Below are 18326 nucleotides of genomic sequence, written 5' to 3'. Positions count from 1 at the left end.
TTCATGAGTATTTCAATTTACATAATCAGTACTTCTGCAATACCTGACATTATGACTACTGTGTCTAATTCTAGATACCAACAACTTTTACAGAAGTTGAAGAACTGGCAAGAATAATAAAAGCATTAGGCATTTAGGCAACAGGATATATCAAAGAAATTTCATTTACTTAGCTGGAAAAATAGAGAGGAGAGATATGATAACAACATTTCAGTGTGCAAACTTTTTTTTATAAAAAGAAAGCAGATCAGTTTTCCTCTGTGCTTTTTGAGGATACTTAAGGATAATTGAACTTAATTTAAAAAAATGGGGTATTTAATTTAGATACTACACTAAACTTTCTAAATACATAAAAAATATTTTTGAAAGGCATACGTACCTTCTTTCTCTAGGGGGTTGAAGAACAGATCAAGCCTAAAACTTTCAGACCTGGTCTGTAAATTCCCTTCCTTAGTGTGGCGCAATGAATTAACCATCTTGTAAAGTCTCCTCCAGCCCAATATTTCCATTTTTATGCAATTGTGTTATTTCCTTTGTAATTTTCTCTTTTCAGCAAACAACTGAGGTAGAACAAATGCCCATAGCACAACATGGACAACATCCAAAATTAGGTTTTAATAAAATGCAGAATTACCTGAAGAGAATGCCCAGCAGGACTCAAGCTAAATCTAAATGTTTCATTGAATGAAGGCTCTCGGTCATGTCTGCATACCCTGGTTTTCTTCTTAATTACTCTCTTTTGGGTAGACATATTGACAACATACAGCTTCACATACAGGTCTGGGGAAGAATGTTTCAATCAGTTAAATATAGAAGCTTTTGAATAATCATTGCTAATGATTTCAACAGAAGGGAAGTGTGAAGAATCAGAGTACGGTACTTTATAGAGCCATATTTTGTTCTCACTCACATGGTGTAGAAATGGAACCACCCCACTAACTCCAAGTGAATTACTTTGTGTTTATAATGCTGACATTAAATGAAAGAACACCTTGATGTCTTTATGTACATATGAAAATATTATTATTAACATGAATTTTTAGTTTTTAGAAAACTTTTTCACCAAAATGCATTTTTTCAGTACATATCATAGTTCTTTAATAATGTAGGGAGTTATAATTTTTATTAAACTTAAAAGAGGATTAATTTTTAACAATCAAAAGTAAATTTAAAAAAGGATTAATTTCTGAGAGTGTAATTTGCTTCTACAAAATGTTTTTACTTTCATTAAAGTTGCTCATAGGAGAAAAAAAGCACTTCAAAAAGAATCCTATAAAATATGTCATTCTGGTTAAGAAGCACTTTTTTTCCCATTTTAGAGGTGATGTTAAATGACTTCAGATACATCCTCCCTAATGTTCTCAAAGTATCGTGAAGGTGGTTTCTGTGTGATACCTGGTAGATGATCTGGAGATTTAAATTTGTATGTGATATTTCTGCACTGAAGGATTTCTACTATCAGCTGTTCTCCATCTGTCTTCATTTCCTTCTTTAATGCAATCTTGATTTCACCCATAACCTGTGTTTTACCTGGAAAAGCAGAAAGAGCAACCCTCATTAATGTAAAAGGAAACTGAAAGTATCTTTCTAACTTGGAAAGAAGTAGAGCTTTCTGGGTATTTTAGTTTGTATGGTTTTATGTCTTTTATTTTTTAGGACAGGTTTTAGGGGTATAAAGATAATGCATTGCTTGGATGAGCAAATGGTAGATACACACAGTACACTTGTATAACTAAATTAGATGTTTCAGAACATATTCGCTTCAGAGGAGCTTTTTTCACCAAGAATAGAATTTTCTCTAAGAGTCATTACAAGTCACGTAATGGTCACTACAATTCAACTTTCAGAAACCTTTGCTGTAAGATTCTGAAGTTATGCTATTAAAAAATTAAAATAAAAATAGAAGGAAAGAAAAAACCAACAACAACAAAAAGGAGAACATTCAATAGGGTATTAAAAAGTAACATTCTGAAAGGCAATGAATTAAGACTTTGGTGAAGTTAGCGTTTCATTTCACCTTCTTACGAATATGGAGCAGTATCATTCACACAATTTAAAGGAAAGTGCTTACTGTGACCTTTCAAAGTAAAGGTGATTTTCCTTCTTATGTGGGCAGAAACACAGGCCCATTGTTCCTACTCTGTATGGATTTCTGTCTAAATCAGTCCAGAAATAGAGAGAAGGCACAGAATGGAATATAGGCAAAGCTGTTTTGCCTTTCCCCTGTCTGTCCTCCCACAAGGCTTTACTGAAGCCAGACAGAGTAGAACAGAGCTACATCTTCTAAATGAGTACAGTGGTATAAGCAGAGCCCATGCCCTCAGCACAATGCTGTCTATAACAGCATCACGTCATAACAAGGGTTGTACTTCTATATCTATTGTCCTGTTACTGTAAAATATTATTTCACCTTCCTCTTCTCTTTAGATGTTAGCTATAAAGAAACCAAACCATAAAGCCTCTGGAAGTCTTTATTACCTAGTTTCTGGTGCCTGCAGGCTGAGGCTTTAACGCATTACCAGGAAATTCTAGAAGCTGGTGCCAAGATATTGTAAGGATAAAGCAATTCTGCAGAAGTAAACAATTATGATACATCTGGAGAAACTTCTTTCTTAACGAGTAGAAAGTTACCAAGTGGCATTGAGAGATTACTTACTTGTATCACAAATGTATAACCGAATTTGAATAATCCTCACTAAAAATGCCATCTGTTGCTTCACAGATGTCCATGTGCAATCCTACGTGCTCTTTTTTTTTCCCACTTAAAATATTTTTTGGGATCATGAATAAAAAATTAATAACAAATAATCACAGCTACAACATGCGGTCCCAACCCTCCTCATAAACTCAAGCTGGAATCTAATTTAGTTACAGTCAATACAAGTTTGCAATTGGGCTTCACTTGGGCCAGTGTTTCACCCATATTTTGTAAGATGGGAGAGGACCTGTTAAGAGGCAAGTGATTCTTTCACTATATTTCATCACCACAAACCCCTTCCTATATGTTTGAACAACAATAGCATCTTGCTTTCTTCTGTATGTTTGTGCAAAGAGAATGGAGTCCAAATTTTGTGATGGCAGCAGAAAAGATCATTGGTAGTTGGGATACTCTTTACGACAAATATCTTGCTTTACTATTTAAGCCTCATGGGGAAAACAATGATCTCTAGCTGCAAGCACATGAAGCATGATAGCTTTCTTGTCCTTCCATACCAATTTTCATTTCTCCCACAGCATGCAATGAAAAGCCGTAACACCAGCCTTATGAAATATTGCACTAAAGTAAATCACCACTTCAAAACCTAGCAGAATTTTGAAGACTCAGAAGAGATTCCTATTCCTTCCGTTGCTTGGCTTTTTCACTCTTTCTCACATATGTACATTGCTTCTTTCCTTTGGCAAGTATGTAAGAATAGAGCAAAGGTACGTTGGTTTGTGGAGCTGATTCTTTAACCGGAAATAGAGATATGTCGATGAGAGAAAGTGTTAACAACGAATTGTCTATGAACTGTTGAGAGAGGTCACAGTGGGCTAAGCTGGACATGAATGTTCTTTGAAATAAAATTGCTCAGGGAGTGATGGGATTGGATGACCCTAAGGATTGCATTGGTAGGAATAACTTAAAATGAAGTTCCAAGTCACAACTTTTTGAATTCTTACATGAGTTTAGAAAACTTTAATTGTAACTTATGTGTGAATGGGACTGATTATGGATATTTTGGTAGACTGGATGATGATAAACAAATGCTACAATGCAACTCTGAAAAAAGTAAATACAGTGAAAAAGACATTGCATATCTTTCTAGGAAAGCACTAATATGGCTTTCTAAGGCACTGGAAAATAATTTGTAACTTGAATATTAATATTTTCTTCAATAAAGATGAATTCCAGATGAAACAAGTGCAAACCAGGATTATCACAGTGGCAAAGAACCATATAGTAAAGCGCTAAAAACATTACTTTCTAATTGAGCCCAGGAAACAAGGAGTGGAAAAAGACGAAATTGTTTTCTACAAACATATGATATAGTAAATATTGAAAAGGGTAAGAAATATTTAAGCTGAATTTGTGTAATATTTTACCTGTTACATACATATCAAACACAGACTTACTGAGGATGACCATGGATGTGCATGGGAACATTGTGTTCACTTTAGGAACACAGTAACAGTAGCTAATTATTTCTTAAAAAATATATGGCTATGATTAAATATATCAGTGTTTTTTATGTGACAGTACACCTCTTTTTAGGGACCAGATTTATTAAACATGTATTAACAATTAAAAGGTGATGGTGAATTAACTAAATGGTTGCAAGGTATTTCAGAAGTCAAGGGGTTTAAATTTGCTATGATGATGGTGACATGAACTGTTGTTCTTCTAGAACTGTCACAATCCATGCTTTGAAAGGTTAATTAGTTTTGCTCTTAGTCTTAAGTGACTGCTGCTGTAAATCACAGGATGTGTTATCTGCACTGTTGTTGTCAACTTCCACTGTTAACTATGGATTGTACTCCCATTCCTTTTTGATCAGATGCCTGTTGTCAAACAAAATTACCCAATACAACAGTAAATACTTGTCTCCATCAGTTTGTGTTATCATCAAGGCTGATTCAGCAATACATTTAAATGAGCAGGTAAATCTCACTGGACAATGGCAGGAATTTAATTCAGTTCAACTGTCTACATGCAAATTTCTGAGATAATTTACACATTTATTGACTACAAGATGGGCTATGTCTATTTGGGTACTCAAGTGTGAGTAGGTTAAACTTGGAAATTTAAATATGAGATGCCTCAATGCTGCTACCTGATGAGCATCACACTAGACTAATTTTCTGAATGGATGCCAGGTGGCCAAAAAACAAAATTGAGAAAATATATAAACTGACATTTGTTCCATGGTTGTGTATAAGTTAGTAAGGGCTCCTTCTGTTCCAGAAGAGTGACTAAGAGCAGTAGAATTAAAAATAAAAGGAGGGGGATATTGAAAATAATTTCCTTTTTTTTTTTTTCCCCCCCCTCAGATTCAGTTTATAACAGAATTATTGTTTGCAAAATAAATAAGAAATTATCTTCTGGAACTTTAAGACTCATACACTTTATAGTCAAGGATTTTTCTTCTGAGCAGTTTCCAGGGGGACTGGCCTACTGAGTAAGGCAATGTTAATTTGAGGTTGTAGTGGTGAGAGGTTTGGTTGGTTTTGGATTGGTTTTTTTGTGTGGTTTTTTTTTTTATTTTTTTAATTTCTTATGGTCCAGATCATCCTCTTACTGCTCAATCAAGGAACTCAGATGCTGGAAAAAATAAGCAGGACAACCAAATAAAAATAACCGAACAAAAAGTAACTACCAAAAAAAAAATAAAAATCACCTGGACCTTGTTCTCACCAACAAGCAGGTGCTGGTGGGGAATGTGAAGCTCAATGGCAGCCTTGGCTGAAGTGACCATGAAACAGTGGAGTTCAAGACCCTTAGGGCAGCAAGGAGGGCGTGCAGTAAGCTCACTAGCTCTGGATTTTGGGAGAGCAGACTTTGGCCTCTTCAGGGATCTGCTTGGTAGAGTACCATGGGATAACGCCCTGGAGGGAATGAAGGGAAGAGGAGCCCAAGAAACCTGGGCCTCCTCCAATGCTTGTGATGCTGGGCTGCATCACAAGAAGAGTGGTCGGCAGGTTGAGGGAGGAGATTCTCCCCCTCTGCTCTGCTCTTGTGATACCACACCTAGTGTACTGCATTCAGCTCTGGGAGCCCTAATCTAAGAAGGACATGGACCTGTTAAACTCAGTCCAGAGGAGGTCCAGGAAGATTATCAGAGTTCTGAAGCATCTCTCCTATGGAGACAGTCTGGGAGAGTTGGGGGTTGTTTGGCCTGGAGAAGGCTATGGGGAGACCTTAGAACAGCTTCTGGTACCTAAAGGGGGCCTACCAGAAAGCTGGAGAGGGACTTTTTGCAAGGTCATGAAGTGATAGGACTAGGGGGAATGGCTTTAAACTGAAAGAGGGTAGATTTAGGTTAGATACTAGGAAAAAGTTTTTTACTGTGGTGGTGGTGAGACGCTGGCACAGGTTGCCCAGAGAAGCTGTGGTTGCCCCATCCCTGGCAGTGTTCAAGGCCAGGTTGGATGGGGCTTTGAGCAACCTGCTCTAGTGGAAGGTGTCCCTGTCCACGGCAGGGAGGGTTGGAACTGGGTGATCTTTAAAGTCCCTTCCAACCCAAACCATTCTATGAGTCTATGACTGTATGATTTACTTTTCTATACTTTGTGGCTTCAATCTGTAGGACTGACATGCCTTATTCATCACATATGTAGAAGAGGAAGGAACATAGAGCCATGGTTTGTTTTAGCAGGATTTCACCTCCTATTTTTGCTTTCATGTGTGTTCAGAGAGATGGCTGTATTTTAAGAAGAATATACACTTTTTCAGAGTTTATTTCTATATTTTCTGATTATTAATACTCATATTACTTCCATATCTCTGAATACATTCATCCCAGAAACCAATCTCAGGTTATCCTAATGTTGGTGGAGAACAAGGCTTGCTCTACTGCTGCAGGCAAATCGCTTTTAAAGAAGACCAGACACACTGCTTTGTCATTAGCCCTATGTCTTCTGACCCCCATCTTGTTGTCTCATGGCAGGAAGATAGAAGTGTTTGGTTTGGAGTTTTTTTTGTGATATTTTAGTGCAAAGAACCTGAGAAAATTAGAGTAGTCCTACTGTAGCACGATGATGCTGGTATGTAGAAAGCATGATGCTGTCCTGGTGGATGGCAAGGGAGAATGTTGGAGTGTTTGGTGGTGCAGTGCCAGCTGTGTTGTTGCTGACCATCAATATAGAGCACAGGGAAACAAACATGTCCTCTGCGCTGTTGGGAGATGAGCAGACTTTCTCCAGAATCCAGGTTTTGTCTCAGAAAGAGCAAATCAGTCTGTGTTAACAGAATTCCCAGGAGAAAATGGAAATTATTCAATATGGAATTTAGAGAATTCTGATCAGGGAGTCAACCAAGGAGAGAAATTATGTGACATTGCAAATGCGAGTTGCAAGACTACATGGTGCAACTCTGTAAAATGTTTTCTTGAGGGAGGTTTGGGAATAAAGAATCTCCACAGATTTTTGTACTAGTGGCTTCTGGTGTCTCGTATTTTCTGGTATTTTGTATTTTGCATGAGGGTTCCCACGAACAAACTGAAGTGAATGAAATCTGTCACCCAATTTGTCTTAAAAGCATTTCTGAGTGTAACATAAAGTATTGTTTCTTCTGAATGTTACAGCTGTAATTCTGAGAGTAACAAGCCTCAGAATTTCCATAATCCTTCAGTCTGAGATGAAGAGATGAGTAATGATAAGCATAGTGTCATCATAGGCATAGGATGAGAAATAAAGACATCTTTCGTTAGAACTAATTTCATTTCCTTAGGTCTTTATCTATTTTGATACCCTGCGAGATTAAATTAATGAACCTCAGAGAGCTTGGTACAGTGTTTATTGATAGAATGCAGGCATTTCTTCGATGTATTTTACTACCGTTTGTCTCATAGATTTTTAATGACCAGGACTTGGTGCAGCTACAGTTATCTATTTAAGCAACTCAAATGCTCCTTATGTAGCTCCTTATGTATTCAAGCTGACTTGAATAAACAAAGTCTTGCATTCAGCTATATTAGGGTATGTTTTCAATATTTAGAAAGTTAGAATATGTAGTAGCATGTAAAAAAAAATCAAAGGAATCCAAGGTGGGTTCTTGAGAAATTGATTCGAAAAAGGAAAAATCACAGCTTTAAAATATGGGACGTGATTAAAGAGAACCCAAAAACATGGGTTCTCTTCTGAGATTCCTGTCCCTAGTAGCTTTCTGTCATCTTAGACTTCATCTCTGTGCCTAATCTCAGAGGTAGAGATAGTAACATCTACTTCTCTAACTAAGGGTCATTTGGATTTAGTAACTGGGATTGCATACGCTGTAAAGAGAGAGATTTTCATCATGTAAACATAAACAAGGCTTTGGTGTGTGATCCCCATTCTCATGAGAAAACACAGAGACTTAGCCTGATGAGGACTCATGTCACTGTTATGTCTCTCTCCATTGTAATTCATGATGCTCGTACAGTCAGAATTTTCTGTCTAACAGAGTGCTGTTGTAGCAAGAAAAATGTTTCTGCTGGATCCCTTTAATGCTATTTTGAGAAGGAGAAGTCCATCCTCCAGCAGACAGCTTCAGGAAAGCAAGATAACATCACCATCTTGCAATAAATAATTCAGTATTAATGCTGAATTTACATTTATTATTTACATTTTAGTATTAAACAACACCAACTGAAGGTAAAGCGAAAGGGTATTCAATACCATTTTAAAATTTAATATAACAAGAATTGAAAATAACAGCCAAAACCTCCCAATCTTTTCTTAAGCAAACCTTTTTTTTTTTAATTTTTAACATCACACCAGTTACCTTACTGGATGAGCTGTTTGTACTCGTAATGCCTTCCATCCTCTTTCTGAGACATGAGCTGCTGGCAAAGCAGTTGTAAAATAATGACAGATGAACTGTATACACAGTGCTTTCCAATGTTTACAGGATTCAGCCTTTTCTGTCCTTTTGAGTTTTTTTCATTACCTTCTTTTTGTCTTTCACCTTTCTCCCACGTGTTTCTTTCTCCCTGAAAACTGCCGCTATTTTCTCTGTAGGCTGGTTTTATCTTTTTGTTCCCTACTGTAAGAAAAATCAGACATCTAATGCAGTCTTAACTACTACCTCCTCCTGTCTCACAGTGCTTTAAAGAGATGTTGAGCTTACTGGCATAGGACCATTTCAATAAATATGCTCTCTGGCTCTACAAATGATATTGAATACATGCAGGTTCTGAAACTTGTTGTTCCTCTTGCAAGTGGATGCCCTGCATGGTGCTACCAACCAGTCATGGAACAAATTAATGCTTCAAGAAAGGCTGTCTCTGTTTTTCCCCTGCTCGGAAGAGGCGCTGCAGCTGCTGAGGGTCCCTGGTATGTGTTCAGAGTGTTCTCTAATCTGCCCATGAGAAGGCTAGGTGTTGTTATACATGAAGGGCTCAGCTGTTATTACCATCTGTTCCCTCCCTTACCTAATGTAGGTAGGGATATGGTGTGCAGGCAGTCATGCTCCTCTGAGGTGGCAGAGACTATCAGTTCAGCTTCTGACAAATAGGTTACCTCTGGGATACAGGGATGCTCTGTAGTGGGAGCAGGCACGAACCGAGGGAACAGCTCTTTTTTCTCTTCCCTTTCCTTACACTGAAGACATGAACTGCAGGGAATAGGTTGTATATTATGAGCAAAGAAGACCAAGGTCTTTCATTAATATCTCCCTGTCTTCTCTGATGTGATGTGCATGCAATCATGTAATGAGGGAGAAGAGCAGAATTAAGAAACTTTGCTCACAGCAAACACAATTTACAATTTTGTGGGCAGTGAGAGTGGCTGCCCTTAAGGCTCAGACATATGAACAAGCTGACAGTTTTAAGTTATAATTCTTAGAGCTAGCAGGCTCACTGCCCACAAAGTTTTGAATATACTGGTGCAGAAATTTAGCCTATATGCTCAGAATTCTTAGTAGGATTAGGTAAAAAATATTTGAACGAAAATGCCTTTCAGCTTTTACTTTCAGGTGAAACAAAACTGTTGCATAAAATAATACATTTTGAAAACAAAGCAAGCTGTCTGCCCATTGAGGTTTTGAGGTGTGGAATATTTCCCAGAAAAAAACCCAAACCCTCTGTTCCATTTGTTGTTCATGGGGTGTGTGCACCTCTTTCAGAGCTTTGACTCATTTCTTTGAAAAGGAAAAACAAAAAAAAGAAAAACTCATGCTGACCATGGACTGATGCCATATGTAAAAACTCAGTCTGAATTAAAGTGCTTTGTGGAAAATAAAACTGATACTTCACGCATGCTCAAATATGAAAAATAAAAATCACAGACTTGTACCAATCCAGTTTCAACCAGTTTTATTTCTGTTAGGTGCCATTCTAAAATGTTGTAGGAAAAGGTTAAGGAGGCAATAGAAGAGGTTAATGAGGCAATAAGATTAGAGAAGAATTTCACTAGTGTCAGAAGCTGTCCAAATCAGTGACTTAATGGATAGTATTGGGGATCAGTGATTTCTCCAGAAAGATTTTTTCAGTATTTTGTGAACGTGGTCTCTGTACCATAGGGGCATTTGGAATGGAGTGAAAATCACAATAACTATAAATATCTCAGTCAACAAACTTAGGTGAGCAGAGTTGACTATACAGATTGCTTTTAATTATGAAGATGAACACAGAATACCTGTATGTATTTGACAGGTGGTAGGTAGAGGGAGAATAAAAATGGGGTAAGAGAAGTCAACAAGGTTACAGAACTAATTCATAGTACATCCTACTAGATATCTCTTATTTATATTTATTTATATTTCTGTGGAAGGGAAACCTTATGTTCTAAGCTGATTATTCTATCCACACTCTATCCATAACTCACTCAAATACCAGAATTCCCCAAAATTTAGCTTTGGTTTAGAATAATAAACTAATGATAGGTTAATCATAAGGAAGCTTAGGTGTCTAACTCAAACTCCCTAGACTCTGTAGTCCGTAGGGATAGTATCTCCTTAAACTTCTATCTTAGGATGGATAAATGCCTTCTGGAGGTACTTGGTTTTTTCTTCAGTGAGCGTTGAGAGATGAGGCGATGGCTTTGAATTAGAAAACTGATTTTTAAACAGTGAAATTAGGCTAGAAGTATCAAAACGCAAATCTTCATCTCAATTTTCCATAACTTCAGTGAGAGAAAGGTAAAATAATAGTTGAAATTATTCTTTCTACTTTAATTGAACTTTAAAGATAGATGCAGCCTGTATCTGAAAGGGCAGACTATGCAGCCTCATGTCTCAGAAGGCAAAACTCTCTTCAACCACCTTTTCTCCTTTTCATCCTCACCATAAATCACTGCTTTAGCCTAAATATACATTCACAGTCTTCTTTTCACAATTTTAGCATCTTACATAAGGAGACATATCAGACGTTGCAGATTCAGCTGCATAAAAGATGGCTTGCCACAGCTCATCTGAAATGTTGATGATAAAAGGTATACTTTGCCCTGACTTTTGGATGGACAAAAGTTCATACAGGGAAAAGAAGAAAACTATTAAATGGCACACATACAGCGCAACCTGAACATTGATTATTTTAAGCCTATTCTATTGCAGCTTTACCAAGGAGAAAATGTGTTGCTAAAGGGCGAAGAAATTTGCAAACCGCCATAAAAGTCTGTATTTGACATAACCACAGTTCAGTGAAGTATTTTGCACAATACTACAATAATCTCTGTGTAATATAGCATAAATATTCTGTTAAAGTAGGACAAGTCAGTATGCAAGCTCTTTTTCCATGTCAGTATGAAAACACAAAATGGGTTTTACCTATACAAAAAACAGGGAGGATTTTGCTCAGTTTTGCTTAGGTTCTCATTTAAATGATGACAGATTTTAAGCTACTTTCCTTCTCCCATGGCAAATATATTTTTATCTTTATTTTAGTTTTGATAAGTGAGTTTTTGAGAGTTTGACAATAGTCTGAAATGAAAGAATCCCTTTAGAGCCAAGCTTTACTTTCTGTGCCAAAATAACGAGAAAGTTTGCACCTTCTTGCTCTGAATATATATATGAAGATGTGAATATCACAACAGATTTCTTTATTCTTTTTATCTACTTGATGTCATGAAACTAGACATTCTGGCTTGAACCACTAGAAAACCCAGGAAATGGATTAAAGTCCATTTATTACTTATTATTACGATATGATGAAAGTATAATGGAAATAATATGAACAATTTAAGAGGAATGAAATTACTCCCATGGATGGTAGCAAGAGATAATAGAAAATTTGCCCAAAAATATAATAAAAAGGACCAAGTAGTTATAATTCAGAAACATTGGGTTGCATAGTATCAGAAAGGGAACAACTAGATTGCCGAGTAAATTTTGTATATTATTTATTTCTGTGTATTTAAAGAGAAAATAATCCTTTGAACATAATATTTTGTACTTGGGATGTAAACAAAACATCCACCAACAACATACACAGAGTGTTTTGAAAATATTGTAAGAAAGAACAACATATTTCCTAAGGACAACAGCTAAAAATGAAAGCAATGAAACCAAAGTACTTGAAGATTGCACTTCTGAGAAGCAAAATTGTTCTCTCGGGAGGCCTGCTGACCACTTGGGGAGCAGAATGACATGAAAACAAAGTTTGTTTATGTAATTTCTGCCAAATTTGTAGGTCAGTCAGAAGCAAAACCAGTCATACTGCATTTAAATGTAAACTAAAGGACATGTTGTGTTACAGGAGCTCCCTCATTTGCTATGGCAGATAGCTGCTTAGGTGATGATTTTTTCATTCTTTTTAGTGTTTTGGACGTCTGGTCTGAATAAAGAAAAAAATCAAGCCTCAAAGATAGAAGGATAAAATTAGAGGCAGATCTTTAAAGAATTTAGATCATTAGAAAGATAAATTGAAAAACAGCTCAAGGATGAAGTACTGACTTCAGGAGTGTGTTACCTACACTTTTAACACGCTAAAGATTTCAAAAGCAGTAAACAAGCTAAAAAAAATACTGATGTTTTCTGATGTAGCAGTGCAAATAATAGAATATTTTGGTACTTTTCCTTTGTCATAAAGCCGTCCTATCACAGGGAAGTATACATAGTTAATAGGAATTGGTATAAGTACCAGATATGATATGTTTTCATTCCAGTTAGTTTGGAGAGTAGCTCATTGCACATTTACTGCAGAGACAATAAGCACTGAGCCTGCACTGTTAGTGCAGCGGAACAAGCTGTTTCATTTCACAGCTTGGCCAAGTCATTTATAGCCCATAAAAAATTACTTAACACATGGTGGCATATGTAACTCTATAAATCTTTCTTTGAGAAGGAGGTGGAAGATGGCATTTGTATACACAAATATATCCATACACATACTCAGGCTAACGCAATATGTTAGCACTCTTTTGTGCTATAAACCTAGTAGGCACACTATCATGGTAACTGAAGATGAAAATTTTTGGTAAGAACCTGCCTATTCATTCTTCACATCATGTTTTGGAGATCCCCCCTCAGATTTATACTGCAGTTCTGAGGCTCTTCAGTGAAATATGCTTAAAGTCTTGCTCATACCTCCCTGGAACTACACACTGGTGAGCACAGTCGTGTGTGCTGCACAGCTTGGGTACCAGAGCAGATGCTTCTGCACTGACTGTTCATGTGGAAGACAGGTAATGCTATTATATTAATATATTTTATTTTGCATACTTACATTACCTAGTACAGTGGCAGAAGCCCACTGTTGAGATGCTATTTCTCTCTCATTAAATAAGAATGATTTTTGAAATAATTGTTGCTAATAAGACTACCAAGTATAAGAGTATGAGAAATTGCCTATACAGTGTGATAGTTAGAGCTGTAATAATTCTAGCAAAGCTCATTTTGTCTAATATACGAAAGAAAGCCAAATCTGTCTTTCAGGACCACCAGAGTGTTTTGTGGCTGGCTGTAAAGAACCTAGGAAATTTTAGCACAAAAATGAATACTTGTAGTTATTACTGTGGTTCAACTACCTGCATAATCTGTCCAACAGGGCAATGAGGGATGATCCTTTCCATTAATCAGGATAAACATGGAATCAGCTCAATTAAAACTGGAAAAACATGTTAATCCAAATTTTGCTCACAAGGGATGGACAGAAATATGATGCAGAATATTCCGCAGTATTAGACAGAATTCAGAGTTCTACAGTCTCTAGAGGATTGATGCCTGGAAGCATTGCTTACAGTAATGTGGAGATGGTTCTTGAAGTTGTTACCACTTTGGAGAAATACCAATTTACCTTTCAGCTCCTGCCCAGAGTCTCCTGTTAAATGCTTTTGTTTTTTTGTTTTTTTGTGGGTTTTTTTAAGTTTGTAACCTTCCATCGGAAATCTTTATAGTCTAAAGTACCTGCTTTTCATTGAAATACATACTTGACATTTTCCCTCTCATTCAGCTCTCAGCAGTGCCATTATTCTTCATTTCATGCAAAGCTGACTACCTCAAACTGCTGTAAGAGACATATCCTAAAGTTGGTATTTCATTGCACTGTTGAATTGATGTGTGTGGTTAAAGTCCACAGATATACATTTGAATAAAATATAGCATATAAAGACCTAGAACAGAAGAAAAAGTACAGGGACAGTACAGCACTTACATAAATGCACTCACAGAGCTTTGTGGTGAAGACTGAAATGATGGAAAGAAATAGAGAAAGGGAAAGTGTGCTCCTACTTACAGTGTTCATGAACTGGGAAGAAACCTGTTAAGTAAATGGAATTATATATCACTTACTTAAAAACCAATGGTGAAGCTGAAAATGGTAAGTCCATGTTCCAATTGAACTAAATGACTCTGTAGAAGAGGTCTCAGTCTTCTATTGGAGTGAAAATGCCAGTAATGTTTCTGAGATTCTGAACTTTCCTGGGGAATGGAGAAGATAGTGGAAGTCCTCTTACAGAGAAAGGAGAGCTGGGAATTACGGATTTTAGAAAATCAGAAGGGCCTAACATTCAGTAACGGGAGAATGGGACAGGTTGGTGGAAGAGATGCAAAGGCAAAAAAATTTTATAGTGCAAGACTGAAAATTTTCCAATATGATTACCTAAAACATTTATTTGGGCTCTATGAGAGTGCAAAAAAGAAGTCAGAGACTGATTCCTGCAAATGTCAATATCTCAGATGCTGAAACCTCTCCCTGGTGCCACGCAGAAGTACTCAATCCCTGCTTCTGGGAGCTGAGTGTGTCCCAAGTAAGGGGTCTTGAGGCTGTGATTGGTTTGCCTTCACCTAGATTTGGCAGCAATTACACCTGAAACTGAGAAACTCTTCTGATGAAGTTTTGTCTTAACTATGTGCCCAATAAAAAGTGAATCAGAAAATACACATGTATTTGTATTTAAATATGTCTGGCAGGCTGGCTGGCTTAGAAACTCCCCCTAAATTTTCTGAAGTCACTGAAGCAAATACCATCTATTTTATATATAAAAACCCCCAACCCTTTTTCATTAAAAATGTCTTTCTGCTCCTGAACAGTACATATGCAGCACATAATTGTATAATTAATTGAACCTTTTCAAGAATGGATACAAAAGAATATCTCATAGCGAGCTAATGCTCTGGCAGCTCCTGTAGATTTACTTTCTGGCAACTGTCCTTAAACAGAAATGAGTCTTTTTTTTCTCTCTCCTGCTATAGTACAGTGAGGCTGCTTTGAGACCGCTCACAGATTTTGTGCACTGAGGCCAACACTCCTGATTTTATCAAGAATCTCGGAGATTTAGTACCTCTCTTTTGGAGATGACTGTTAAACTCTTGATCATAATTTATATTCAAGAGTTTGAGCTGTGCATGTAGGAATTGAAAGTAGGGTTTTGTAAGATCTCACAGACTGAAAGTGCCAAATAGAGTCTTTGCACAACATGATTTAAAACTTGTCTGGTGGGTGTTGAAATGTAAAATAACTGGGACCTGGAAAAATATTATTATTGTTGTATATTGATTATATAATAAAGTTTGGTGAACATTGTATTTGTGATCATCATCCATGACTATGATTCCAGTACCTGCAGAAGTTACACAGGCTTTTTTTACAGCTTCAATCATTTTAGAACAGAAAGTAAAAAGGTTTTTTTTCAACTAAAATTGAAGACAGAGAGCAGAACATATATTCTACTGGATTTGGAACTTACTTAGTGTCCTGGGTTCTGAACTGTAAGAGAGAAGATTGGATAAAAATCTGATACACAGTTCAGGTTTACAGAACTGAAGAAAGATGCCTTGCCGCAAACAGTCACACAAAAAGAGTCTTGGATGATGTAAAGAGTATTTTAAAACTCTACAGCACTGCCTTTTTAGAAACCCTAAAGAGACATGGTATGTCTACTGAGTATCTGCTTGGAATTGGCTTAAAAATATGTCCCTTAGGACACTGTCCCTTAGGATAGTGCTCATGAAGAATAACTTGCTGAGCTAGTGCCGGGCTATGTTTAGTTACCACACCAGCTGACATGCTCAGCATCAATAGGCAAAACCTTGTAAAGAACAATAAAGCATCACATGAAATTCTGGTTTCATTACCACACGGAAGAACTAGCATCAGGTTGCAACTTCAATGTTATTTGTGAGCAATCTGCTGCACAACAAGTTGTTTCTGTGTCCATGAGGAAAAACAGCCTGTGTAGGTATATTTCTTACAGAATACAAGTCTCTTCTTTCTAGGTCAGAAAAAATATCAACAACTATAGAAAATCTTAGAAATAATTTCAATTGCTTAATGTGTATGTTGAATATTAAATGATTGAATACAGTGAAAAATTCATAGGATCTGAAGACTAGTCAGCAATTCTCATTAGTGTTTGTCGTTATTTAGTGACTTTAACAGCTGTTCACTGAATTTCCAACAAACGTAATTAAACACTGAGAACATAGTAATAAAAATAAAAGTAGAAATATTATTTAAATATGCAAATATTAACATATAGGTACAGGTATAGATTAGCTCAGTAACAGTAACAAAGTCACTAAAGATCATTTCAGATTATGATCTGCCACTGGAAGGAAAATGTTTTCCTAAAAGTCTACAAGACAACTTTTTCAGTAGTAGTGAACATGATTGGATCTGAATTAATTTCTGTCAAATTCAAAGTAAAATATCTGGATTCATCATTTAAAATTGGCTGTCCTTTGCTTCCCTGAGAGCAGTATCAAGCTGCACATCTGATTTGGAAAATATCACATATTCAAAGACTCTACTATTCTGCTCACTTTAATGGACTTGCTGACTGTGGTGGTAGCACTTATTATTTCTGTAAAGAAATTATCATTGTGAAAGACAGGGCTGCATGGCTGAAGAACCTGAAGACCACCTTCTATCTTTGAAGTTATGTCAGCACAATTTCTACCCCTTATGACCCCATGTATGAGAAGTGTCCTCTCACATGGGGTTTTACAACCAAATCTTGGGAATCCACTGCTGAACTGCAAGTCTTTGCATGCTGTTATGTTTATGTTCCTCTCAGTGCTGAATCCACAAGGTCTCTGCATTGGTAGCTCTTCTACAGAGAGAGAGGTTTTATTTATCAGTCAAACATATAAATTTTACTATCTTCAGATCTGAAATTTGAGGATATGTATACAGCATGACTCAGGTCAACGCTGTTTTTAACTTCTTTTACAATTTTCATTCCTCCTTCCTGATATAGTTTGGCTACAGGAAAGAATGCAGCCATTTAAATCCATGACTCGGAACCAAGGACATCATACCTATGTGGGAGACTGCAAACTTGATCCTGAAATGGCTTGCTAGACATATAATTATCCTGTGCTAGGCACTCAACTTCAAATTTTGAAATAAAATTCATGCAACACAGTTCAGTTGAACAACAGATACAGCCCTCTACATTAAGTAAAATTAAACTACGGTGCCCATTATGCAGTCAGTTAATAGTCTTCTGATTTCCATCAAAATAAAAATTTCTGTTTTAGGTCCTTTGTGATACATACTCTCAACTGCTTGCAAAAACTGATTCTTGTGATATTCTGGTTTGCTTCCCTAAGTAACACCAGTGGTAGTTAGCAAAAGACAAAATTAAAAAAGGATAGTATAATTGTTCTCTGTTTCGAATGAACAGAGGTTTAAAAACCATGAAAAGCTGTCTAATATTACTCAGCATAGCAGCAAAAACAATATTTCTTTTTTAATTCTGAGCCATGTGAGATAGGATACGGTATTTTTTTTGCACCTATATTTTGAGTGTTCTCTGTTGTGTGTTTACATTTATTATTTGCACAGAATAAGTAATTATAAGCTGGTCTTCTAATCAGAAGGGTCAGACAACTACAGCTACAGATAGTGATTTCCACTAAATGTACATTGGTAATCTTCATTACTTTTCTAACCTATCTCAGAGAAGCACAGAAAGACAACATAGTAAGGAGCTTTCAAGCTCCACACTGAATTTCCTTCCCTTCTCCATGTGACACAAGCTGCAGCTAAGGAGCGCTTTTTTATCTAAGATGCTTCAAGAGACATAAGGCAAGTCTGTTACCCTGCTGAGCTGTGTACTTTCTGATTTTGAAAGCTGTTTGTTATGCTTTGAAAACAGGCACTAGCAATGGCAGAATTAACTCTTAGTGTCAAAGACAAAACTGGTGCCACTGGGAACTACAAACACTGTTGCTGATTCTTCCTAGATGCTTTACCCATAAAACTATCAGC

At 36.7% G+C, this 18326-nt stretch overlaps 1 protein-coding gene across 5 annotated transcripts in view; it reads right to left on the bottom strand.

Annotated features, from left to right (window-relative positions):
• Nucleotides 1-18326, bottom strand: part of PCLO (piccolo presynaptic cytomatrix protein) — a 351165-nt gene that overhangs the window by 8832 nt on the left and 324007 nt on the right. For all 5 annotated transcript variants that reach the window (XM_030479514.1, XM_030479515.1, XM_030479517.1 and 2 more), the window contains 2 exons: nucleotides 1396-1530; nucleotides 635-780 (listed from right to left, as the gene is read on the bottom strand). In XM_030479514.1, coding sequence (XP_030335374.1) covers nucleotides 635-780; nucleotides 1396-1530 — 281 coding nt within the window. The remainder of the gene's footprint in view (nucleotides 1-634; nucleotides 781-1395; nucleotides 1531-18326) is intronic.

Source organism: Strigops habroptila, chromosome 3 (assembly GCF_004027225.2).
Source record: "Strigops habroptila isolate Jane chromosome 3, bStrHab1.2.pri, whole genome shotgun sequence".
NCBI classification, from domain to species: domain Eukaryota; kingdom Metazoa; phylum Chordata; class Aves; order Psittaciformes; family Psittacidae; genus Strigops; species Strigops habroptila.
The sequence above is the reverse complement of the archived record's forward strand: the minus strand, read 5'-3'. Positions and strand labels throughout refer to the sequence as shown.